The sequence below is a fragment of the Heteronotia binoei genome, chromosome 19, assembly GCF_032191835.1.
Source record: "Heteronotia binoei isolate CCM8104 ecotype False Entrance Well chromosome 19, APGP_CSIRO_Hbin_v1, whole genome shotgun sequence".
NCBI classification, from domain to species: domain Eukaryota; kingdom Metazoa; phylum Chordata; class Lepidosauria; order Squamata; family Gekkonidae; genus Heteronotia; species Heteronotia binoei.
The window spans coordinates 13103655-13130301 of record NC_083241.1 but is presented as its reverse complement, the minus strand read 5'-3'; the positions used below and the strand labels follow the sequence as shown (position 1 = coordinate 13130301).

The 26647-nt window shown below is 46.6% G+C and overlaps 1 protein-coding gene across 1 annotated transcript in view; it reads right to left on the bottom strand.

The window, feature by feature from the left end:
- The window catches only part of ALDH1A3 (aldehyde dehydrogenase 1 family member A3), an 83669-nt gene extending 62164 nt beyond the window's left edge, over positions 1 to 21505 (bottom strand). The window contains exons 1-2 of the mRNA XM_060259810.1: positions 21381 to 21505; positions 4220 to 4324 (exon numbers count right to left, since the gene is read on the bottom strand). Coding sequence (XP_060115793.1) covers positions 4220 to 4324; positions 21381 to 21491 — 216 coding nt within the window. The 5' untranslated portion in view covers positions 21492 to 21505. The remainder of the gene's footprint in view (positions 1 to 4219; positions 4325 to 21380) is intronic.
- Between the last annotated feature and the right edge of the window lie 5142 nt (positions 21506 to 26647).

Sequence of the window (26647 nt, the reverse complement as noted above, 5' to 3'; positions counted from 1 at the left end):
ACCAGGCAAGTTCTTCAAAAGTCCTCCAAGTTCCATCACGGCAACTCTGAAAGACCAGCGTCAACAGAGATGGAGATTCTAGAACCAGTGAACACCAAGCTCTCCTCGGCTTCTTGACACCCCTCAAAACCCAGCAGCTCAGCTCAGCATAACCCGAGGTCTTCTGAGCTTGGGAAGAAAGCAGGGTCAGCCATGACCAATATTTCCGTGGAAGACCCCCAAGGAAGACTGGGGTTGCCTCCGTTCACCTTTTTTCCTGAAATGCCTTGTGGATGGGGTCTCCATGAGACTGAGCTGGTGACTCAATGGCACATTTGTTTCTTCTTCAAAATCTGGCACCCTAGGGGATCAGCTAGGTTTGCCTAGAACATGTAGCCTACGGCATTTTGTGGAAGTGGGACAACTGCTGGACCGCCCCATGTTCTGTTCTGCACGCAATCGGTTGTGGAGTCAGAGCATTGGTTAGTCACAATCCACGCACAGACTGTACCAAATCCTTACAAGTCCAGATACAATAGGGGTGGCCAAACTTGCTTAACATAAAAGCCACACAGAATTAATGTCAGATGTCTGAGACATAAAAACATAACAGAAGTCATGTTGGATCAGGCCAATGGCCCATCCAGTCCAACACTCTGTGTCACACAGTGGCCAAAAAAACCCAAGTGCCATCAAGAGGTCCACCAGTGGGGCTAGAAGCCCTCCCACTGTGCCCCCCACCCCAAGCACAAGAATACAGAGCATCACTGCCCCAGACAAGTGACAGAGCATCACTGCCCCAGAAAAGTGACAGGTCTAGAAGGAATGTTTTACTAGGCATCCAAACTACGAAGTCTGGATGCCTAGGCATCCAACAATAAGCTGTGGCTAATAGCCACTGATGGACCTCTGCTCCATATGCTTTCCATTCCCCTCTTGAAGCTGTCTATGCTTGTAGCCACCACCACCTGCTCCTGTGGCAGTGAATTCCACATGTTAATCACATTAATGCATGGATGGATGGATGGAAGGGAGGAAGATAAATAGATGGGGGAAGAAGAGGTGGAAAGAAAGCAACTTTAAATGCGTTCATTCAAGCTGCGGGTTGGCTTGGAGAAGTGATTTAAAGAGAGAACTGCCTTCTCCAAGTCAGCTGACAAGGCAGTGGCGGCTTCAAATGCCACACAATATGTGTGAAAGAGCCACATGTGGCTCTCGAGCTGCAGTTTGGCCACCCCTGAGATACAACAATCAGCTGGTGGGGAGGTATGGAGAACTGCAGTTTAAGGAACCATATTGGTAGAGGTGAAAAGTGCAGTCAAGTCCCAATTGACTTACGTCAACCCCTCATGGAGTTTTCAAGGCAAGAAACATTCAAAGGTGGTGTAACATTGCCATCCTCTGCGTAGCTACCCGGGACTGCCTTGCTGGTCTCTCATCCAAGTATTAATCAGGGCTGACACTGTTTAGTTTCGAAGATCAGACAAGATTGGGGTAATCTGATCTCCGTGTGAACAAGCACCACTCTTTAATAAAAGGCATTCCCAGACCTTGATTCCAGACATTGGGGCATTCATTAAGCCCAAATAATCACCTCTATGGCACCGTTTAAAAAAATATATTAACCAAATAATGGCATCATGTTTAGGACACCAGGCCGAAGATCAGTTCAGACTTTAACTGGGACTATCAGAACCCAGGTCCAGTTACTAGGGCTGCCAATCCCCCGTTGGGGGCAGGGGATCCCCTAGTTTGGAGGTCCCCACTTCAGGATTTTCCGGGAGGGTTGAATGTCTGCTGGGCACTCCACTATACCCTATGAAGACCAGTCCCCGTAGAGCAGGGGTGGTCAAACTGTGGCTCTTTCACATGTATTGTGTGGCTCTCAAAGCCCCCACGGCCCCTTCGGCCAGCTTGGAGAAAGTGTTTCTCTTTAAAACACTTCTCCAAGCCGAGCCAGCCAGCAGTTTGGAGAATGCATTTAAAGTTAAAGTTGCCTTCTTTCCACCTCCCCCTCCCCCCCAACTATTTATCTTCCTTCCTTCCTTCCTTCCTTCCTCCCCTTCCCTCAAACATCTGACATTCATGTCTTGCGACTCTCAAACATCTGATGTTTATTCTATGTGGCGCGTGCATTAAGCAAGTTTGGCCACCCCTGCCGTAGGGTATAATGGAGAATATCTGGGGCTCTGGGAGGGCTGTTTTTTGAGGTACAAGCATAGCATCTAATGCGTCTCCCCCCCCCCCCCCAAATCCAAGTTTCAAAAAGATTAGACCAGAGAGTCCAATTCTATGAGGCCCCCCTCCCAAAAAAGGTGGCCCCATCCTGCACTATTTCCAGGGAAGGAATGCCTTTTAAAAGGAGTGTGGTCCCTTTAAATGCAATGGCCAGAACTCCCTTCAGAGTTCAATTGTGCTTGTCACACCCTTGCTCCTGGCTCCACCCCCAAAGTCTCCTGACTCCACCCCCAAAGCCCCCAGATATTTCCTGAGTCGGACCTGGCAACCCTACAAGCTACTCTATGGCCGTTTTCACACTAGCGTTTACTCCGGCGTAGCACCCCATTTACCTCCGGATCTTTTCCTGGTTTTCGCACCTGTTGCTCCGGCGCTGTGGTTTGCTCCGGTGCTGCAGGGGTTTCACGCCGGAGTATCTTGATCCACCTGCTTCCGGAGTTTTTGAAAACCTCCGGATCCACTCCGGATCCACTCCGCGGAGTTTGCTGTGGGAGATCCATCCACGCCGGATCGACTGCTTTGTGGGCGTCACCCTCTCCCTTTCTGTCCTCCCACCCCATCCACCCCCTTGGCCAATCATCAGCCCTTCGCGGCGCTTCCCAAAAGTGCCCGCAGGGCCATTTTTTTTTAAACTTCATATTTCTTGCGTAATAGCGATATTATTGCTTTTCCGCTGTTGCGTTATTTCGTTAGTTCGTTAGGTCCCCGTTGCAGCTGCAAGCGCCAGCCGGGGAGGGGGAAGAGCGCGGAGGAAATCCCAGCTTCACCACCCGGGAGGGAGCGAGGCTGGGAAGGGAAGAACCTGCCACACACACACACACTAGTGCTGGGAGGCTTAAATGTAAAAGCTTTCTCCAGTTTGAACAACGTGTAGTGTATCGCCATAACCATTTCGTTATAACGCAACCATTTCATTATGGCGCAACCATTTCGTTAGTTCGTTAGGTCGCCATTGCAGCTGCAAGCGCCAGCCGGGGAAAGGGCAGAGCGCGGAGGAAATCCCAGCTTCGCCACCTGGGAGGGAGCGAGGCTGGGAAGGGAAGAACCTGCCAAACACACACACACTAGTGCTGGGAGGCTTAAATGTAAAAGCTTTCTCCAGTTTGAACAACGTGTAGTGTGTCGCCATAACCATTTCGTTATGGCGCAACCATTTCGTTATAACGAAATAGTGTTAGTCCACGCAGCCAGCGGAGGCGACTGGGGACACCCAGATGACTCCGCGGAGCGCGCTGAGCACCCGCCAATCACCATCAGTGGCGGGAAGTTGACATCCAGATTCTCCACTGTGAATGCTTCTGTTAACACATAAAGGGCTGTGGAGGATGCTACAGCTGCAGCCAATCCATAAGCAGAAGCGGCACACGTGACGCTCTTGTTACGTTGTTACGTAGTTATGCAACCAGACTTGCGCTTAAAAAAAAAATGATTGACAGGGCATCGAACTCAAGTCGATGCTAGTGTGAAAACGATTTGAGCCGGGGCTTCATGGAAAGCGACTCCACTAAAGAGGCAATGTGCGAAAACGAGAAAAATGATCCGGACATAATTGCGCCGCGGAATAAGGGGAGCAAACGCTAAGTGCGAAAACGACCTATGCCAACTCCACCTCACAGGGGTTGTTGTGAGACTAAAACAATGGGAAATAAACAAACCACTCTGTCTCTGGCAAAATTCTTGGCAAGCTGTTGTTAAGTTACGTGACAACTAACTTTTAGGTTCTCCTCCGGTGGGATGACGGTTTGCTGTTCATGACTTAGGTCGTAAAAAGAGTAAGAAGTAAAGTAAAGAGTAAACAGAAGGGAGCCTCTCTATCCCAGAGAAACCGTGTCAGGTAGAAACCAGCAGAAGAACAGACCGGCTATCAACAAAAGCTGTCTCCCCTTCTTTATTTGAGAGGATGTGCGATTTGAGCTGCCAAGTCCACAGCCGGCCTCCTTCCATTTCTGCCCCTCCCGCCCCCCTCTGCGAGAACTTCCCGTGGAGAAGAAACTAACCAGACCTTGTCTCCTTCTTCCACGTCACAGATCTTCTCGACCCTTGAAGGGCTGTAGGTTGAGAATTTCTTTCCGCTCTTGGATTCGTGCCACTCGTTGTCAATAAATATCTGGAGAGGAAAGGGGGGGAAGAGAGAAAGGGGTCAGCATTACGTGAAGAACTGAAGAAAGCCCTTCTTCACGATATGATCATTCCCTATAAGCAGGGATTTCTCTCCCCCTGCCACAACTCATACTGACTATTTATTTGTTTAAAACATCTATTAGCCGCCTTTTTTCCTTACAAAAACCCCAGGCAGCTAACAATGTAAACAAAAATAATCCAGGGGTGAAATTCTAGCAGGAGCTCTTTTGCATATTAGGCCACATACCCCTGATGTAGCCAATCCTCCAATACAAAAAAGAGCCTTGTGAACTCTTGGAGGATTGGCTGCATCAGGGGTGTGTGGCCTAATATGCAAAGGAGCTCCTGCTAGAATTCCACCCCTGAATAGAACACAATAAAATACATAAATCCATGAGTTAGAATCAAAAATTTAAAACTGCAAGTAGAACGAATCCAATGCCATCATGAAGAAAACGTATCTTCAACTGCCTCCAAAAGATGAAGAGGGAGGGAGCCTGGTTTTCCCGCCCTCCCGGTAGGGTTGCCGGGTCTGTGTTGGAAAATTCCTGGAGACTTTGGGGGTGGATCTGGGAGAGGGTGGGGTTTGGGGAGGGAAGGGGCCTCAGCATGGTCCAGTGCCCTACAGTCCACCCTTCAAAAAGCTGGGTGCAGAGATCAGAAGGGTGTGCATTGATCCGAACAGATTATTCTTCATGGCTCTGTGAAGAATTGTTTTGTTGGAAGAGGGACAGAGCTGATAAAGACATTCGAAACCGCCCGTTAATTCCAGATAAGGTGAGTCCTCTCTCTCGGTTGGAGATTCTATTTTTCAGTTCCATGGATTTCTTCGTTTGCTACAGTTAAGCCTCAACCCAAGGTCACTCCGACACAAGCACTGACTGTTTTGGAAGCGAATACGGTAAACGTGTCAGCTAGAGCATGGGGAAGCATAACAACATTTACAAATCTCCCTGTAGCAGCTTGGAAGGTGATTTGAAGAGATAATATTTACTTTGGAATCCAGGACTGCGGCTATTGTGAATTGAAACACTGGCTATTATAAGATTGTGTAAGTAAATATAAGCAGTATATTTGGTTGCATATGAGTACTGAAATTCAGAATATAAATTTGGTATACATTTAGGGGAGGGACGGTGGCTCAGTGGTAGAGCATCTGCTTGGTAAGCAGAAGGCCCCAGGTTCAATCCCCAGCATCTCCAACTAAAAAGGGTTTAGGCAAATAGGTGTGAAAAACCTCAGCTTGAGAACCTGGAGAGCCGCTGCCAGTCTGAGTAGACAAGACTGACTTTGATGGACGAAGGAGGGTCTGATTCAGTATAAGGCAGCTTCATATGTATTGTGTATAACATTGTTCCTTTGGTGCCTGCGTCGTCAGTCATATTCACACCGAAGCTAGTATAGTGCAGGATATTTTCTCCAGGGGAGCTGATCTCTGCCAGCTGGCGATCAGTCATAAAAGTGGGAGATCTCCAGGCCCCACCTGGAGGCTGGCAACCCTACCCACTGGAGAGGTGTTCCATAACCGTGGGGCTGTTACTGAAAAAGCCTCTCTCTTGTGCCCATCAGATGAACTTCTTTGATCGATGGTACAGTGGAGAGGGCGTCCCCCTGTAATTTTAGTTCCCAGGCAGGAACAAACGGGAGAAAGACAGCCCTTCCAATACCCTGGTGCCAAAGCATTGAAATCGTGCATGTCTTCACCTGAAGTCTGAAATGGTACCACCCAGGCACACACTCTATCATCTTACAAGATTATGCATGGGATAGAGAAGGTAGAGAAAGAAGTACTTTTCTCCCTTTCTCACAATACGAGAACTCGTGGGCACTCAATGAAATTGCTGAGCTTAAAATGGATAAAAGGAAGTACTTCTTCACCCAAAGGGTGATTAACTCATGGAATTCACTGCCACAGGAGGTGGTGGCAGCTGCAAGCATGGCCAGCTTCAAGAGGGGATTGGATAAACATATGGAGCAGAGGTCCATCAGTGGCTATTAGCCACACCGTATAGTTGGAACTCTCTGTCTGAGGCAGTGATGCTCTGTATTCTTGGTGCTTGGGGGGGGGCACAGTGGGAGGACTTCTAGTATCCTGGCCCCACTGATGGACCTCCTGATGGCACCTGGGGTTTTTTGGCCACTGTGTGACACAGAGTGTTGGACTGGATGGGCCACTGGCCTGATCCAACATGGCTTCTCTTACGTTCTTATGAGATAATCCTGGCCACAATCACTAGGGAGTTACTTTTGAATAAGCATACTGGAGCTTAGGTGCCTGGTATGACCAAAGCATTTCACGGTATTACAGATGCCAGCCTCCAGGTGGGCCCTGGAGATCCCCTGGAATTAGGGCTCATCTCCAGAATACAGAGATCAGTTCCCCTGGAGAAAAGGGATGCTTTGGAAGGTGAACTCTGTGGCGTTATACCTCAATGAAGCCTCTGTCCTCCCCAGGCTCCACCCCCAAATCTCCAGCAGTTTCCCAACCTGGACCTGATGATCCTGCCTCCCCCCCCCCCCACAAGCCACCGGCAGGGACCTGGCAACCCCACACCGTATGCCTATGGAAGCTTGCACCACACACCTGTGGAAATGCACACTTTCACAGACCACAGGGAACAAGAAAAACTGAACTCCATGAAACCTGCTCACAATCGGCTAGGATTCAATTCCAAACCTTATTCATATTCAAAACCTTAGAGCAGGGGTGTCAAACATGCGGCCCACGGACCAAATCAGGCCCCCAGAGGGCTCCTATCAGGCTCCTGAGCCACTGGCTCTTGTCGGCTTCCTCCTCCCTCTCTCTTGCTTCCTTCTGCATCACAGCTTGCTTCGCCAGGCTTGCTCAACCGCACAGGAGCTACAGAGCAAAGCCTCTATTTTCTCCACTGGCTGAGGCTCCTCCCCCTCCTGGTCCCCTGGGGAAGGAAGGAAAGAGTCAGAGCTTCCGTTGCCCAGTTCATTGGATCTCATGGGAGAAATACAAAGAAAGCACCTTTAAGACCAACAAGTGCTAATGTTTTAAGCATGTTTCATTATGGTTTTTTTTTTAAAAAAAAAATCTTTAATTGAGTTTGCCCGTGTCCTTTAAAAAGTTTCTCTCTGCTACCTAATCTTAAATAGGTACACACATGGTCCGGCCTGAAAAGGTCTCATTTATGTCAGATCTGGCCCTCATAACAAATGAGTTTGACACCCCTGTCTTAGAGAGCAACTAGGCTTGGGGGGAGAAGCTTTTGAGAGTCAAAACTCCCTTCGCCAGATACCAAATCAATTTGCACAGGGTTGTCTCTTTACAGGAAAGAGTTTCTTTATAGTGAAAGATACACTTGAGTTTGGGCACCGCTATTAATCTTGGCTGCAAATTTCTGTAACTGCTGGAGTCAGTTATAGGAATTTGCAGCAAACTCAAGTGTATCTTTCACCATAAAGGAGGGAAAAAACCCTCTTTAACATCACAAGTAGCATATTTAATTACCGAAAACGTTTCATTTCTACGCCAGATTTCCACCCAAATAAGACCCCCAAGGTAGTGAACAGCAAAACATTGGTGGTTTTTTTTTCAAATTTAAAACAGTATTTAAAATAAAAAATATATAAAGTAATTAAATATAAACATATAAGCATATGTGAAGCCTCACAGTGAATACCTCTTTTCATATGCAAACATGATCTCGCCATCAATTTGATCCTCACAAAGACAGATGATGGTGGGGGGCGGGGTTGTTCTTGCAGATTGTTTTGGATAATGTCGATAAGATAGGACATTACTAACCAAAAATGGAACATTCCCTGTAAGTAAACCTCCAGTTCACCGAGAACTGACCCTTAGCCAGGGATTGTGAAGAACTATTCTATATTTGATTGATGACTGGCTTGCATTTCTTGTTTGGGTAGTAATTCCACGTTACCTGTTCTTGATTTCATGGTAAAATGTTGTGGGTTTTTTTTAAAAACTGCCCAAAAAAGCAAGAAAGGAGATGTAGGTCTCTAAGAACAAAGATCAACATATCAGCATGAGGGCCCAATTATCTTCAAAATATGATTTGTGTCAAGATCCCCTGCCATTTTTATTTCTCTTACGTGCTGTTTCACGTATGCTTTGATGTTGCTGTATTCTTACTCCGGGAATCCAGAGGGAGTGTGGAGGAACCTGCTTTGCTATTTCTGTATAACAGGGGTGGCCAAACTGTGGTTCGGAAGCCACATGTGGCTCTTTCCCACATACTCTGTGGCTCCTGGAGGTCAAGGAGGAACTTAATGCAGGCTTACTCTCAAGTAAGCGTGCTTAGGATCAGATGTCTGTCATCCTCTGAGCGCGGACCCATAGGTAGGGCAACTATTTTTGCCATGTGTGAAGTGGGGAGGAGGGCAAAATAGGCAAGCTTGCAAGCTCTTCTAATCCACCACAGAGGTTACCTGGAGACCTAGGTGGGGAAAGACAGTGCAAGAGCGGAGGGAGGAGCGGAATTGAAGGTGGCGGCACAGGGTTCCCCTTTAGTTTCATAGCTCTTGTAGGAGCTGTATTTACTAACCTTGGTGTCAAGGCAAAGAGGGATGTATAAGGATGCAAATAGTGGTCAGTGATTCACATGGTACATGTGTGTCTCCTCCCACTGGTGCCAAAAAAATAATTCCCTAATATTTCCCTATGCTGGTCTTATGGGAACTGTTATTCCCAGCTTTTGTTTGTTAAAAAAGTATCCTTCTATTGTGGTCGTGTTGTAAAGTGCATACATGTGTATTTTATCTTTCTGTGCAAGGAAAGTATTAAGAGTTTAATAAAGATTAAGAGTTTAATTAAGAGTTTAATAAACATCTGACATTTATTCTATGTGGCTCTTATATTAAGCAAGTTTGGCCACCCCAGTTCTATGGAACGAAAGAACATTAGTGAGCTTTGAATGCCACCATTTGCTTCCGAAGTCCTGAAGTCTTTTCAGACTATCTAAGCAGGCAGAATAGATGAGCCCTGTGGCGCAAAGTGGTAACGCTGCAGTACTGCAGTCCAAGCTCTCTGCTCACGACCTGGGTTTAAGTAGTTGGCTCAAGGTTGAGTCAGCCTTCCATCCTTCTGAGGACAGTAAAATGAGTCCCCAGCTTGCTGGGGGGGAAGTGTAGCTGACTGGGGAAGGCAATGGCAAACCATCCCGTAAAAAAGTCTGCCATAAAAACGTCGTGATGTGACATCACCAGTGTTCCCTCTAAGCTGAGTTAGCATGAGCTAGCTCACAGGTTTTTAGCCTCCAGTTCACACATTTTTGTCTGAGCTCAGGAAGGATGACCCCAGAGCACACTAATTGATGCAGTAGCCCACAACTTTTAATGCCAGTAGCTCACAAAGTGGAATTTTTGCTCACAAGACTCTAGCTTAGAGGGAACATTGGAGGTCACCCCAGAGTTGGAAATGACTGGTGCTTGCACAGGGGACTCCCTTTACCTTTTTAAGCAGGCAGAATAGGGTTGCCAACCTCCTGGTGCTGGATGGAGATCTCTCACTATTACAACTGAGTACTGGGCAATCGAGATCAGTTCGCCTAGAGAATGTGGCCACTTTGGAGGGGGGCCCCTGTGGCATTGTGCCCCACTGAAGCCCTTCCCCTCCCCAAGCCCCAGCCTCCCTAGGTTCCACCCCCAAAATCTCCAGGTATTTTCCAAACCAGAGCTGGCAACCCTGAACATGTGTATGTGTGAGAAAGCAGTGAAAGAGATCATGGGGCAAGCTGCGTCCTAGCCAAAGAGTTTTCACCCAGAACGTATTGGAGTCCATACAGTACAAAACTTTCTGTGCACAATTGGCAGCTCAGGACACAGGTAAAAATGGTACCTCTGTTGTCCAAATTGTCAGCTCTGGGACTATCTTCAATATAAGCAGACCTCTTGTTTGCAAAAAGAAGGTTAACTTTATTGACAGACAGGAAACAGTGACATGAAAGGTTCGTTTCAGATCCGGTTCACCTCGGGCTGACCAGATCTTTGTACCCCTTCTAGCCCCATGGTGCAGAGTGGTAAGATGCTGTATAGCAGTCCAAGCTCTGCTCACGACCTGAGTTCGATCCCAGAAGAAGCTGGGTTCAGGTAGCCGGCTCAAGGTTGACTCAGACTTTCATCCTTCTGAGGCTGGTAAAATGAGTACCTAGCTTGCTGGGGGGAAAGTGTAGATGACCGGGGAAGGCAATGGCAAACCACCCCGTAAAAAGTCTGCCGTGAAAACGTCACGATGCGACGTCACCCCAGAGTCGGAAACGACTGGTGCTTGCACAGGGGACTAGCTTTACCGTTTGGGCTGTTACCTGGCCCACCAAAAGTATCAGTAAAAAAACCATGAAAAGCAATACAAACTGGTTCATACACACCCCTCTGGCACCAGACAGCGAGCAGCTGAAGCTAGCTCTGTAAAAAGATAAGACGGGCTTGAGACACAAACTCCAGTCTCCTTCACGGGGTAGAAATGGCTACCGATAACATTATACAGCAGGGGTGGCCAAACCTGCTTAATGTAAGAGCCACACAGAATAAACATCAGATGTTTTGAGAGCCGCAAGACACGAACGTCAGATGTCTGAGAATAGGAAGGAAGGAAAATAGATAGGAGGTGGAGGTAGAAAGAAAGCAACTTTGAATGCCTTCTCTAAGCCACTGACAAATGTCTTCGCAAATCCAGCCAACAGTGGCCACGCAGTATGTATGAAGCCTCTGCTTCAAGACTGCCACCCACCGCCTCTCTAGGGAGCTGATTCCACTTTCGAACAACGCACACTGTGAAAACAAAGTTTTTCCAAATATCCGGCCGGTACCTCCCAGCCCTTAATTTAAACCCATTATCGCAAGTCCTCTCCTCTGCTGCCAACGGAAACAGCTCCCCGCTCTCCTCTAAGTGGCAGCCCTTCAAAGACTTCAATATTTTCAAATATTTTCACCAAGAGAACTGATCTCTGTAGTCTGGATATCAGGTGTAATTATTGGAGACGCCCAGGTGCCTCTTGAAGGCTGGCAACCCTATATTTTGCCCTACTGTAGAGCTCCACATACTGATGTCATCATGACGATCTCTAAACATGTCAGGGAACCCCCAATCTTATCCCCAGGAGACCAATGTTCCCTCTCAGCTGAGTTAGCGTGAGCTAGCTCACAGATCTTTAACCTCCAGCTCACACATTTTTGTCTTAGTTCAGGAAGGATGACTCCAGAGCACACTAATTGATGCGGGAGCTCACAACTTTAATGCCAGCAGCTCACAAAGTAGAATTTTTGCTCACAAGACTGCAGCTTAGAGGGAACACTGCAGAAGACATAACATCCTAGGGCAGGGGTCCCCAAACCGATCCATGGCTTGTCAGCAACCGGGCCGTGAGTTGTATAATTATTTCACTATATATTACAATGTTGTAGTAGTAGTAATAATAATACAACATTGGATTTATATGCTGCCCTCCACTCCAAATTTCAGAGTCTCAGAGCGGCTCACAATCTCCTTTGCCTTTCTCCCCCACAACAGACACCCTGTGAGGTAGATGAAGATATTGGCTTTCTATCCCGCCCTCCACTCCGAAGAGTCTCAGAGCGGCTCACAATCTCCTTTGCCTTTCTCCCCCACAACAGACACCCTGTGAGGTAGGTGGGGCTGAGAGAGCTCTCCCAGAAGCTGCCCTTTCAAGGACAAGCTCTGCGAGAGCTATGGCTGACCCAAGGCCATTTCAGCAGCTGCATGTGGAGGAGTGGGGAAAAAAACCCAGTTCTCCCAGATAAGAGTCCCGACCCCGCACTTAACCACCACACCAAACTAATAGAAATAAAGCACACAATTATATCATCCCAAAACCATCCCACCCCCTGGTCCGTGGAAAAATTGTCTTCTACAAAACCGGTCGCTGGTGCCACAAAGGTTGGGGACGGCTGCTCTCGAGAGATCAGTCACAAAACGGTCCTTCGTAGACCACAAGAGATGCTCGTGGTGATTTCAGAGTCATCATCTAAACTGGCCCCAATTGCAGCTGAAAATACTATTCTGAATGTTATAAATTTCACGGGGGTTCCTAGAGATCAGCGTTCCTTCTAAGCTGAGTTAGCGTGAGCGAGCTCACAGATCTTTCGCCTCCAGCTCACACATTTTTGTCTTCGCTCAGGAAGGATGCTCCCAGAGCACACTAATTGATGCAGGAGCTTTAATGCCAGCCGCTCACAAAGTAGAATTTTTGCTCACAAGACTCCTCAGATATTAACCAAGTAGGGTTGGGAAGTACCCGGAGATTTTGTGGGGGGAGGCGGGGAGCCTGCAGAGGGATGGTTCTCAGTAGAGTATAATGCCATACAGCCCACTTTCCAAAGCAGCCGTTTTCTCCAGAGGAACTGATCTCTGTAATCTGGCAACCGGTTGTAATTCTGGAAGATCTCCAGCCCACACACCTGATGGTTGGCAACCGTAAACCCAAGTCAAGAACCTGCTTGTTATGAGTGAATGTTTAGGCCATCGTATCTTGCAAGGATGTCTTCTCCAAGGAAAGATGTCAGACCAGCCTTCACTAAAGGAAGGATATGCCAGGTTAGCTTTTAAGACTTATTTTCAAGTTAGCTTTTAAGGAAGGGGTTTTTTTTGACAGCACAACATACAACAGTGAACGTGCGCATGGAGGTTTTCAGAGCTGCCTCAAAGAGGATTCTTCCCCAAAAATGCACAGGTTACAACACATCCTGGTTTCCATAAGCCGCTGAGTCTTTCCCTCCCTGCTTCTTCATATCAGGCTTAGGTTTATTATTAGATTTATATCCCACCCTCCCCGCTGGGGCAGGCTCATAGGTACTTCTCTTTGCACTTTTCACTTTCTGGTAGAAATCATTAATAATTTTATTTATTTATTTATTATTTATATCCCGCCCTTCCCACAAAGATGGCTCAGGGCGGCTCACAACAGATAATAAAACAAAAATTAAATTAACATTTAAATATATAAGCAATTAAAACAGTCAAAACATTTAAAACCTTAAAACATCAAACCTTATAACAGTATGAGTAGCAAGAATCTGGTAAAGCTACATTAGTTCCCATATCAGTTAGGTGTAAGCTAGCCGGAAGAGGGTTGTCTTACAGGCCCTGCGGAACTGAATAAGGTCCTGCAGGGCCCTCACCTCCTCCGGTAGCTGGTTCCACCATGTAGGGGCCATGACAGAGAAGGCCCTGTCCCTAGTCGATTTAAGGCGGGCTTCTTTTGGCCCAGGGATAGAGAGAAGGTTTTGGGTTCCCGACCTCAGTACTCTCTGGGGAACATGTGGGGAGAGACGGTCCTTCAGGTAGGCAGGTCCCAGGCCATATAGGGCTTTAAAGGTAATAACCAGCACCTTGTACCGAACTCGGTATATTATTGGAAGCCAGTGCAGAGCCCGAAGACCCGGCCGAATGTGCCCCCATCTTGGGAGGCCCAATAACAGCCGGGCCGCGGCCTTCTGCACCAGCTGCAGTTTCCGAGTTCGGCACAGGGGCAGCCCCATGTAGAGGGCATTGCAGTAGTCCAACCTCGAGGTGACCGTAGCATGGATCACTGTTGCTAGGTCGTCGCGATCCAGGAAGGGAGCCAACTGCCTTGCCCGCCTTAGATGAAAAAACTAATGTAGCTTTACCAGATTCTTGCTACTCATACTGTTATAAGGACTTGGCAGTGGCTGCTATCTGAGCCTCCATCTTTAGGGAAGGCTCCAATAGTACCCCCAGGCTCTTGACCCTGTCCGCCACCATCAGCGGCGCACCGTCAAAAACTGGCAAGGGGATTCCCCCCCCCCTCGACCTCCCTGCCAGTTTTGAGACAGTTAGCGAAACCGAGGCCCTGAGCCTGTCTTCGGATCACATTCTGGATGGTTTTAGCCCCCTCAGCCTGGAGGAAGTTGACAGGATTCTCTTATCTGCTCGCCCAACAACTTGTAAACTGGACCCATGCCCCTCCTGGCTTATTAAATCTTGCCAGAGGGATCTTAGATATCTTGTACGGGATATCATAAATAGATCCCTGACGGAAGGGCATTTTCCAACGCCACTTAAAGAGGCAGTGGTCCGCCCCCTCCTTAAAAAAACATCTTTAGACCTGGCCCAATTGGCACACTATCGGCCGGTTTCAAAGGACCCGCTTTAATTGCCGCAGCTCCTGGTTAAACCAGGGTGACGGCTTCAGGCAGGGGCGCAGAGGGCACCTAGGTGCGATCACCTCGATGGCTCTGGAGAGTCCATCGTTCCAATTTCAGAGTCCAACGTTCCAATTTCAGAAGGCTACAGACTGGAGCTTATAGAAATGAAGCAAACGCTGGATTCCAAACAAACTTAAATGGGATCTCTCTTGACCCACTCAAGAAAAAAAGTTGGTTTACTTCAGACGGTCCCCCGAAGTCAGGCCTGGCAGATTTAGAGGATATCTTTGTGGACTATTTATTTTTTGGGGATCTTTTTATTATTTGAACGTCCTAAGTGCACAAATGACACAGCCCACTTTTATCTTCTAAGTAGGAACTCCAAGCAGTTCTCCTGCACAAAGCCCGTCACAGTCCTATCCAGAACCAGAAAAGAATTGCTTTTTTTTTTTTTATTGAAAAGCAAAATAGGTTTCAGGAGTTTCAATGCAATGAACCTAAGTAAGTAAAGGAGAAAATTTCTCTCTTTTCGAACTTGCCAGCAAGCATGCTGAAGTTTTCACATTAAGTACAAGTGAATTTTTGTTCCTTGGGGAACCATAAGATGGCTGAAGGAATTAAGGACAATGTGCATTTTTTTTTTAATCTTGCAAAAGGATTTTTTTTTAACGGCATTTAGAAAGTATTAGCCCCAAAGAATGGCACACAGGTGCGACTGATCACAATTCAACCTGTTCACAAGTTATAACGGACAATCTTCGTGTGCACGCATCCTCCTGTTCATAAGAAAGAACTAATTCTCATGCCCTTTGGCAATGAAACCAGGGAACAGAACCTGGACACGGGTGTGGTTTCAGTCACATGCTGAGCTGTACATGTGTTGACTGCAACAGGAGGATTACTCAGTGCGCATAAAGAAAAATCAAGTACACGCAACACTGTCCCATTCGGAAGTTAAAATAAATGCATGTGTAGTCAGCGCCAATGTTCCCTCTAAGCTGCAGAGTCCTGTGAGCAAAAATGCTACTTTGTGAACTCCTGACATTAAAGTTGTGAACTACTGCAGAAATCAGTGTGCTCTGGGGTCATCCTTCCTGAGCTAAGACAAAAACGTGTGAGCTGGAGGCTAAGAATCGGTGAGCTAGCTCACCCTCACTCAGCTTAGAGGGAACACTGGTCAACGCATGCTTTTTCTTTATACATATGTTGAGTAATTTACATGTTACATTCAATGCACACACAGCTGAACGTGTCATACAACCCCCACACATATTCATCCAGATACTGATCCCTGGTTTCACTTCTAAAGTGATATAGCATTGGCTTTTTTGCACACACTGGCGTGTGCACGTGTCCAGGCAGGACACGTTTACACATCCATTCACTGTAACATGTATACCAAAAAGAACCAAAATTTGCAACACTTTGAATCTCAGTAAGAAAGGCAGGCTATAAATGATTGGTGATGATGACGATGATGATGAACCTTCACCATAGATGGAAATCAAGCAATCACTGAATTCTATCTATCTATCTATCTATCTATCTATCTATCTATCTATCTATCTGTCTGTCTGTCTGTCTGTCTGTCTGTCTGTCTGTCTGTCTGTCTGTCTGTCTGTCTGTCTGTCTGTCTGTCTGTCTGTCTGTCTGTCCGTCCGTCCGTCCGTCCGTCCATCCATCCATCAGAGGATAAAATTGATCTTTTTGAGTAATCAGTAGTATAAATAGCCGCCAAAAATGAATCTAGATTTGCATTATCTTCCAGTGTTCTTAAAACACACACAACCCAACCTCTTTTTAAATTAACACATCTATTCCCATCCCCCCCAAAAAAATCTGCAAAAAATTAAGTTTAAAAATCAGGAGTTGGATTGTGCACAGATAAAGAACTAATTAACCCTCTAAAACCATTTTAACAGGGGATAATCCAGAAAGCCCTTTAAATAAGGGATACATAAATAACCCAATTTTTTACAAGCGCCCAGTTGTCTAAGGCACTTTCTACCATGTCTGAGCTCAGGTCTTTTCGGTGGCTGCGTCGGGGCCTCTGTAACCCCCTCCCTCCCACAGAGAAGAGGCTGGTGCTCTTGCCCTCTTGGCTTTGTGGAAAGTCTGCAAAACAGAACTGTTCTGGAAGGCTCTGGGGCAGTCTGAGCCTGGACCAAGGTGGGAATAGTCCGCCACAAAGAGCGTAAGTTGTTTTTTTAATTTTTAATGTTGGTTTTATAAAATTGCTTGTAATGAGTCTAAAACTTCTGCTTCTTGACCAAGTGGAAACACAATTTAATCTTTTTTAAAAAAGTGGTAGCTGTTTGCTACGCTAACTCAAATGTACTGTGTCCCTACTTGCATTTCTGCTTGTGCAAGGTCTTGTGCAATCAGTTTCAAGACTCCATAGTAGAAAGGCGGAAAGCACCAACTGTTGCACAATGTCTTGTGCAAGTGAAATTCCACTATGCCTGTTTATGTTTCCACTTGTGCACTGCTCAATCCAAGCCACCGTTTGCTACATTCACTGTTACCCACCTTGGGTCCCAGACTGCTGCTCTGCAAATGTTTTAAATCAGTCAGAGGTTCTCGCTGCTTTATCCTTTCCATGGGTACCGGATTTACTGGAATACTGAACAACGTCCACTAAATCCAGTTGGGTTTACTCCTAAGTAAGTGTCCCTAGGATTGCAAGGCAATAGTATCTCACCCTTACTGGGAATCTCTTGATTCTCCTTCAGGTTAGCGATGGTAAAAAGTACAGCAAAAGGCGCTTGTAAGCAGAGGGCATCCTCCCTCTTCAAGCACTGTATTCATGAGTCCTCCCAGTTCCTCTCCTGGCTACATTCTACTCTGTTTCCCCATCCTTCTTCCCTCCCATTTTCTTCTGTTATGTTTACTTTTTTATATCACTCAACCTTCCTTTCTTTCCCACCCTCCCTTGCTCCCGCCACCAAATTTTCTGCTGACTAGACCGGTTCCTTGCTACACTCCAGACAGGTAACTCATAGTTTCAATTTTCCTGGAAAGATAACCACTGCTCCAGTTTTATCGCAGGATAATCGTAGCGTTTTGAAATAGACATTTCTGAGAAGGCTGTACTCGTATATGCATTTTACGTGAAGTCTGACTTTACTTGAAGATGAGTGTTTAGGGCAATGCTCTATTCTTGAATGGTCAGCTACTGTATAAACTGTTCCTGATGAAAGAGAAACTTAAAAAAATCTTTTTTGTTTGTTTGTTTTTTCTTGTGTAGGAGGCTAGCAAAGAGAAGGAGGAAGAACCTTCACCCACAGACAAATTTCCCTCTTCTTCAAAGAACCAGAAGAAATCCAGTGCTATCAGAATTTATTTACCACCCCTGTCATTTTTAAAAAATGAAATCTTATTTTTGTTTTTTTATACCCCTTCTTTTTAGGTCTTCAGAACGTTACCCAAGCCAAGATTCTGCATTTCGTAAATGTCTCAAACTTTTTTAAAGCTCACTGGTAAATCCAAAGCAGCCAGTATTTTTTTTTTCTAAAAATAAATCTCTAGTCATTAAGTATTACAGAATTCCGACTTCCTCATACAGTTCTGGTATGACTACTGCTTTATTTCGCGTAATACTTCATTTGGCACTGGTTTGTGTTTGCATGGCCTCTTCATCCTTTTTTTTACTTCTCCGGTATCCCTCAATGTTTCTGGATGCATTTCTTATCATATCGGATGGCTCCCAACACTATCAATGCATTTTAAAATCAAATTTCAAATTGATTTGTGTGTGTGTGCATAAATAAAGACCCACAGGCATTTGATTTTTTTGGCTGGAAGAATGTCTCCTTAAACAGACCAAGAACACACATTCAGCCCTTCAGGAACTGCTGTATCCTTCCTTATACTGCAGACATATTTTACACATAATTTCTCCCTTCTTTTCTTCCATAGGCTAACTTTAATCTCAGGCATTGTTTTATTATGTGAATCTAGGTTTAGATACCCCACTAAACCCTAGAGTTCTCATTATCATTTGAGATGAGAACATGGGGGGGGGGGGGGAGAAGAAAAATTTTAATCACACCTCGATTTGTTTTGGGGTTTTTTTGCAATCTCTCCATTTAGTAAGTCAATTTTTTTTTAAAAAAAAAAATGGTTCCTTCGTGAATTCCAAGAAGAACAAAAAGTGTTGCTGTTCATGGAGAGGAAATCTGAAGACACAGGTTTAATTGAAAATGGCCATGAGATGCTGGGCTTTAATAGGGCTAAACTTTCAGTGTTTTTCGTCTCTCACCAAAGCATCTTCTGCCACACATAATCCCCAAGTGGAACATTCTGCCCATTTTATTTTTTTAAAATACTACAACTATATATATCTGATGAACTGAGCTGTGACCCACAAAAACTCATACTGAAATAAACTCTGTCAGTCTTCAAGGGACCGCTGGACTTACCCCCCCCCCCTTTCCTATGGAAAAAGGCCGAGTTTTACAGTTCTAGCTTTTCCACCAAGCTCAGGACAAGATTCTAAGCCCTGACTTAATATTGCATTGCCTCCCTGTTATTTTAAGTAATCCCTCACACAAGGTGGCCCTTTTCTCTTTCCCACACTAGCTACAGGACAGTTTTTCAAGAAAATATTTAGATAACAAACAGCAAACCTGCATGTGGATCGTGCTCATTTCTACCCATCATGCATACTCCATAATTTTCTTGTACATGAAACTCCTGCAGTCATTCACTCACTCCTCCTGTGTAGTAAAGAGGGCTGCAGCTGCTATTACTCTTATTTTTTTTTGTGAAGGAACAGCATGACATTACTACAGAAGCCACCCAGGTGACAGGAAATAATCTGTTTCAAGCCACTAGAATTCTAGTTTTTGCTCTGTGACGCTCAGTCAAGTCCATGTTTCTTTATAAGATGCTGAAGAATAGATTTTGTTTAGTGAGAACTGGTATACAGCCGTGAAGGGGTGGGGGCGGGAGCTCAAGAAGTCAGCCAAGATGCCCCGAGTTCAAATCTTAACACAGTCACCCTATGGGGATGGAGCTGTGGCTTTCTTTGGAATTACGGGAAGGATAACACAATAAAGCTTTGTCAGCGGATGCTCTTGAAGGTGTGCTGACCTCTTTTTAAATATCACATATGGAGCACATGGAGAATTTTTCATTCAAAAATGACCCTGGGGGGATGGGGGGGGTGCGGTTTAGCACAAATCAGCAAAGACAGAGCCAGTTTGATATCAGGAAAACTGGATTTGATATTCCCACTCTGCCAGAAACTCACTAAGGGCCTGTCTTATCTTTCCATGTTTCCTCACTTATACAATCAAAACAACACAGAAATAACCAACCAGGATTGTCAACTATACATCTGAGACGTGAGGTCTTTAGAAAGAGAACCCTATAATGAGGAATGCGGCCCAGAAACAAAACACGGGTGCCAAAAGTTGCGTTGCACATCGTTTGGAGGTAACTCCAGAAGGGTTGGAGCAACATTGTACCCTCACACAGACATGAGTCCAACCGCACCTTAAAAACTAACAAAACTTCTTCAGACAGAAGCTTATATGAGCCACAGTTCAGATGCACGGAGCACTTTGGATAACAGAAGGGCTAACTCACCAAAGCTTATGCCAAAGGAGTAATTCTTGCAGGGACCTCTGGACTATTGTTTAATTTTAGAACCAGTAGCAGCTCAAAACCCTTGACTCGGAAAGTCCAGGCTCTAAGCAGGGTTGACTCTGGTTTGGTTAGTACTTAGACGGGAGACCACCAAGGAATACCAGGGTTGCAATGCAGAGGCAGGTTACGGCAAACCACTTCGGAGACTCTAAGCTGTGGAGTCTTGTGAGCAAAAATTCTACTTTGTAAGCTACTGGCATTAAAATTGTGAGCCTGCTACTGCATACGTTAGTTTGCTTGGGGGTCATTTTTCCTGAGCCAAGACAGATATGTGTGAGCCGGAGGCTAAGGGACTGTCAACTAGCTCACACTCGCTCAGCTTCAAGGGAACCCTACTTTGGAGCATGTCTTGCCTTGAAAACCCCATGGGAGGTCACCATAAATTGGCTGTAGCTTGGCAAAGGGGGTGGGGAAATCAGTTCACTTTCTGTTCTGCGTTGGAGAATTCACCATGGAGAGGATTTTTTCCCCCCTTTACAGGTCTGTGATTACACACACTAAACCAGGGGTAGCCAAACTTGCTTAATGCAAGAGCCACAAGACAGGAATGTCAGATGTTTGAGAGACCACAAGGGAAGGAGGAAGGAAAGCAAATTTAATGCATCAATGGCTATTAGCCACAGCATATATTGGCCACTGTGTGAGTGGATCCGGTGTGGATCCGCAGGTTTTCAAAAACTCCGGAAGCAGGTGGATCAAGATACTCCGGCGTGAAACCCCTGCAGCGCCGGAGCAGACCGCAGCGCCGGAGCAACAGGTGCGAAAACCAGGAAAAGATCCAGAGGTAAATGGGGGTGCTACGCCGGAGTAAACGCTAGTGCGAAAACGCTCAGAGTGTTGGACTGGATGGGCCATTGGCCTGATCCAACATGGCTGCTCTTATGTTCTTATTCTCCAATTCGGCCAGCAAGGTGGTGGGGGCTTCGAGAGCCGCACAATATGTGTGAAAGAGCCACAGTTTGGCCAGCCCTGCGCTAAACAATCCACTTTCAAATTGGATTTTGCCAGCTGACACAGTAGAATCCAATTGGAAAGAACACTGAATTTCAGTGACTGAATCCACTTTCAATCCACTTTCAGCGACTGAAAGCGGCTGGAAAGTGCATTGTTGTGTGTGTGTGCGCAGCCCAGGGAAGGCAAGAACATAATGAGGACTAGAAACTTACTTTCTTTACTATAAGGAAGTATAAGGGCTACCTCTACCTGCTCCTGCTGCATCTCCCGGAGCAAGCGCAGGTGGCTCCCCAAGGCGAGCAGGCAGCCTCCCCACCCCTTACCTTGGTGTACTGGACCTCCAGGTTCTTGACGGGCCGGGGAAGCGGCGGCGGCGGCGGGGCGCCCTTCTTCTCCGGCTGCCCGTTCTGCAGCGTCCCGTTGAGCGCGGCCATCCTGCCTCCTTCGCCTCGCCGGCCCCGCTGACAGGCACGTTGCCTTTATGCCCCTGCGCCGCCTCGCCCCGCCCCACGCCCCCCTGGCCAAAGGCGGCAGCTCCGCCGGGGAGGGAGGGAGGCAGGGAGGGAGGCGGCGGGGCGGCGCTGCTGCGAGGCGGGCGGGCGGGCGGGGAGCTGCCTCTTGGGCCGGCCAGTGTTGGGGAGGGGAGGGGAGGGGAACCGCCGGGACACCTGAGGGCTGCAGGGGGCGGGAACAGCCGGGGAAGGAGCTCCGCTCCAGGCAGCAGCAGCGCAAATCGGGAGACGCCGCAGATACCTAAAGTGGACGTGTCTGTGTCCGTCTGTCCATCCATCTATCATATGCCTGTCTGTCTCTCTGTCTGTCTGTCTCTCTGTCTATCTAATGCCTGTCTCTCTGTCCATCCATCTGTCTTTGGCTATTTATCCATCCATCCATCATATGCCTGTCTGTCTCTGTCTGTCTGTCTGTCTGTCTAATGCCTGTCTCTCTGTCCATCCATCTGTCTTTGGCTATTTATCCATCCATCCATCATATGCCTGTCTGTCTCTGTCTGTCTGTCTGTCTGTCTAATGCCTGTCTCTCTGTCCATCCATCTGTCTCTGGCTATTTATCCATCCATCCATCATATGCCTGTCTTTCTGTCTGTCCATCCATCCATTCGGATGTCTGTCTATCTAATGCCTGTCTCGCTGTCTGTCCACCCATCTATCTTTGTCTATTTATCCATCCATCCATCACATGCCTGCCTTTCTGTCTATCCATCCATCCGCATGCCTGCCTACCTACCTACCTACCTACCTACCTACCTACCTATCTATCCATCCATCCATCCATCTATCTATCCATCCATCTATCCATCCATCCACCCACCCACCCACCCATCCGTCCATGCAGGGGTCATTTTGTAGAAAAATAGGTGGTGGAGCTCATCCAGGGATTGTTATGCAGCTGCACCTACTATTCAATGGGCAAGGTGAAAAGGAGGAAGTGGAACCCTCAGAAAGGTTCAGGAGCTGTGCTCCTATGAGCTTCTGCTAAATCCTATCTATCTATCTATCTATCTATCTATCTATCTATCTATCTATCTATCTATCTATCTATCTATCTATCTATCTATCTATCTATCTATCTATCTATCTATCATCTATCTATCTATCATCTATCTATCTATCTATCTATCTATCTATCTATCTATCTATCTATCTATCTATGCCTGTCTGTCTGTCTGTCTCTCTCTCTTGCTAGCTATCTCACACCTTTATATCTTGGGGGTGTTTATATAGAGGATAGAAACATATAGATGGCAATGAACACATGTATGGCTAATATATATATTTGGCAAATGTTTTAATCTTCCGTACATTGCCCAAAGCCCTGCAGTGACAGGCCCTGAGCGATTCACAACAATAATGGCACTGATCTGGATGGCCCAGGCAACATGTCTCAGAATTCCCATAGGGTCTGCCCTGGCTAGTATTTGGAGGGGAGACCACCAAGGAAGCCCAGGGCTGCTGTGTAGAGGAAGGCAAGGGCAAAGCCACCTCTGCTTGTCTCCTGCCTTGAAAGCCCTGGGGGTCCCCATAAGTTGACTGCAACTTGATGGTGCTTTCCTTCAGATTACACACACACACACACACACACACACACACACACACACACACCTTTTTGTCCTGCCTGTAACTTTTCCTAGCATGATTGTCTGTTCTGATGAGCCTTGTCTTCTCAATGTGACCAATGTCCAACAGCCTCAGTTTAGTCCTTTTAGCTTCTAGGCTTGATCTGATCCAGAACCCTCTTATTTGTCTTTTTGGCAGTCCGCATTATCCATAAAACTCTCCTCACTGGACTGAATGTTATTTAGTGGCTTTCAGCCACATAAGGACAGTAGGAGCATTGAGTAACGTATGAGGTTTTAACTTGGTGATGTGTACTGATATTGTTTGTTTTGTATTTTGATACTTATTCACAACAAGTTAAAATTACATTTTACACGGAGAGTTTTTTTCTTTCTTTCTGTTGTGGCTTCGTCTTTCCTCCGTGGCCCCGTCGGTTGATAATGGAGCAGCAAATCTTGAACAATTTATATATGTCTATAAGCTCAAGTACCTTAAGTACGCATATATGGCAGCTTTATATACTGCGTGTGTGTATGAGCAGCAGATATCTTTTTGGGGAGGGTGGTATTTGAATGTGGTTGTTTTATTTTGGCTTTTAATGTGGGGGGGGGGGCAAACTTGCTTAATGTAAGAGCCGCATAGAATAAACGTCAGATGTTTGAGAGCCACAAGACATGAATGTCAGATGCTTGAGAGCTGCAGGACAGGACAGAAGGAAGGAAGGAAGGAAGGAAGGAAGGAAGGAAGGAAGGAAGGAAGGAAGGAAGGAAGGAAGGAAGGAAACTAGATGTCGGGAGGGAGGGAAAGGTAGAAAGAAAGCAACTTTAACTTTAAATGCATTATCCAAGCTGCCTGCTGGCTTGGCTTGGAGAAGTGATTTAAAAAGAGAAATGCCTTCTCCAAGCCGGCCGATGGGGCAGCAGGGGCTTCAAGAACCACACAATATGTGTGAAAGGGCCACATGTTCTAATATTTTGATAGTATTGTAAGCCCCCTGAAATAAAGAATTATAATTGAACGGGGAGGGGGTTACTGTAAGCCCCTCGGAGTCAAGAAGAAGAGGTATAAACATTTTAATAAAACAAATAAACAATAAATTAAATGTATGCAGCTGTGCATAAAAGGTGGACTTCCATCATCGATATGTGTGTGTTTTATATCTTATTTACTTCATTTATACCCTGCCTCTCTTTCCAACGGCTGACCGCAGTCTCTGCTCCTCCATTTTGTACTCACAACAGGTCAGCTGGGCTGAGAGCATGTGACTGACCCACGGTCACCCAGTGAACTGCCATGGCAGAGCTCGGCTTCGAACCTGAGTACCCCAGATCCCTCTCTGATGCCGCACCACGTACCTCGATGCTTATACCACGTACATATCTTCTGTGTAGGCGCTTATGCAGCACTGATGAGACGCAGGCTTATGATTGCCTTAAAAATGAGCATGTACGTCCCACTTCTCCACCCCCCCCCCCCAAAGAACAAACCTCAGAGGAAATCACCTGCATTGTAGCATGTGTGTGTTTCCCCCCTTGACACGCAACAGGATGATTTCATATCAGATTAACCCCTCCTAATCAAAACCGTGCGCGCCCCCCAGCCCCGTCCCAGGCTGCCTGCTCCATCCCACCCCCACACTGCATCGATCAACGGGAAGACATTGTCTTTTGGCTCCCTTCTCTCTGGCCTCCTGCCCACCAGCTGGGTTGCTTCGCCTGCCTCCGAAGGGACCTTCTGCGTGTCTCAGAATTCCAGCCGGAGCCTTCCGCCACCGTCTGCAGTGCCGTTGGAATGAAGGCCCTGGATTTCGTTTCAGCCTTTGTGATCCCAGAGGAACCAGAGGCAAGCCTTCGTTTCTGTCGGGCAGAGTAATAGACCCAGGAGCCTCAAACGTGCTTGAAAAGAACAATGTCTGATTTGGAAGCCGTTCCTCTCATTCACTGCTGAGGAGAATCTGGACTGAGGTTTCCAGATCTTCTGAGAGGTGACACATACCTGTTTGGTGTAGTGGTGCAGTGAGAGCCAGTTTGGTGTAGTAAAGCGTGTGGACTCTTATCTGGGAGAACCAGGTTTGAATCTCCACTCCTCCACATACACCTGCTGATGTGACCTTGAGTCAGTCAGTCACAAGTTCTAGCACAGCTGTCCCTCTCAAGAGCAGTTTCTGTCATAGCTCTCTCAGCCCCACCTATCCCACAGGACGTCTGTTGTGGGGAGGGGAAGGGAAAAGAAATGAGATTGTAAGCCGCTCCGAGACTCCTTCAGGGAGTGAAGGGTGGGTTATAAAGCCAATTTCCTGCTCCTCCTCCTCCCCCTCATCCCAGTGACTTAAAGATGGGGCAAATTTCAACCGAAGGCTGGCTTTCAAAGTGCGATGTGTGCACCTGAAGCAGTCCATCTGCTGTGTTTCTGCATGAGTCAGTGATTTCAAGTGAAAAGGGGAAGTATAGCGGTAAGTTATTCAGAGACACCAAATGGCCTTCTTGGGGCAAGTCATTTGGTTGCCGTAGGCAATGCCTGTGGATGAGAGATGGGGGAACCTCAGAACAGTGAATCGGACAGAGAGGCAGTAGGCAGCATCACCCGCAATTGGGGTTTCTCATAAGAACCTTTTGTTATTTAATGGGTGGGTCTTTTCACCTTTTGTTATTTAATGGGTGGGTCTTTTCACCGCACACTAGCAATTCTCCTTTGGTCCTGTCCTGTCATATAGTTTGAGAGTGACTGCTCTAGTTTCTCAGTGCTTAGATGGAATGGCACTTTGCACCTGCTCAGGAGCATTTTCCTCTAATGTTATATCAGCTGTTCATTAAAAAAAAACAAACCTGGTAGAGCTGAGCACCAGTGGATCACACCACCGATGAGGCCCTGCTATCCTCACCACAGAAATACTTAGCATCCTTGCTTGAAAATAAATCCCACTGGCACACTTTCCGAACTAAGGTGGATACAATTGTCGAGTTGTGTCGGCAGTGAGGCAGCCAGATGAACGAAGCACCATTTCCCCAGATCTCCACGAAGCATACCTTGTCCTATTTATAGGGAATTTTAAAAACAAAACATATCCCGACATTTTGCAAAAGGAAAACAAGCCTCTAAAAGATCAGAATCGCAAGGTGTGCTAATCAGAAACAAAACTGTGAGATCCGGATGCCAATTAGATGATCCTGGCTTCATTAGAACTGTATAGGAGCTCTGACCCGTAGGATGAAAATATGGGGGAGGTAAGATCACGTTTGTGTAACCCATGCAACTCCAAAATGGAATTATACCTTTCTAAGCTCATTGACTTCAACAGATGTTGGCAGGTGTAACTCCCTTTAGGATCGTACTACCTGTGTTCCCCAAACCGTATGCGTTTATCTGAGGCTGTAAATATGTGTGTGTACCATGCATATGTTCCATTAATATGGATGGACGCATGCATAGGAAGCAGAAGAAGGTGTGATCTCACTTTAGCAGGCGTGACCTCACTTCCCCACAAGTGTGATCTCACTTGCCCCTCCATGCAGTGA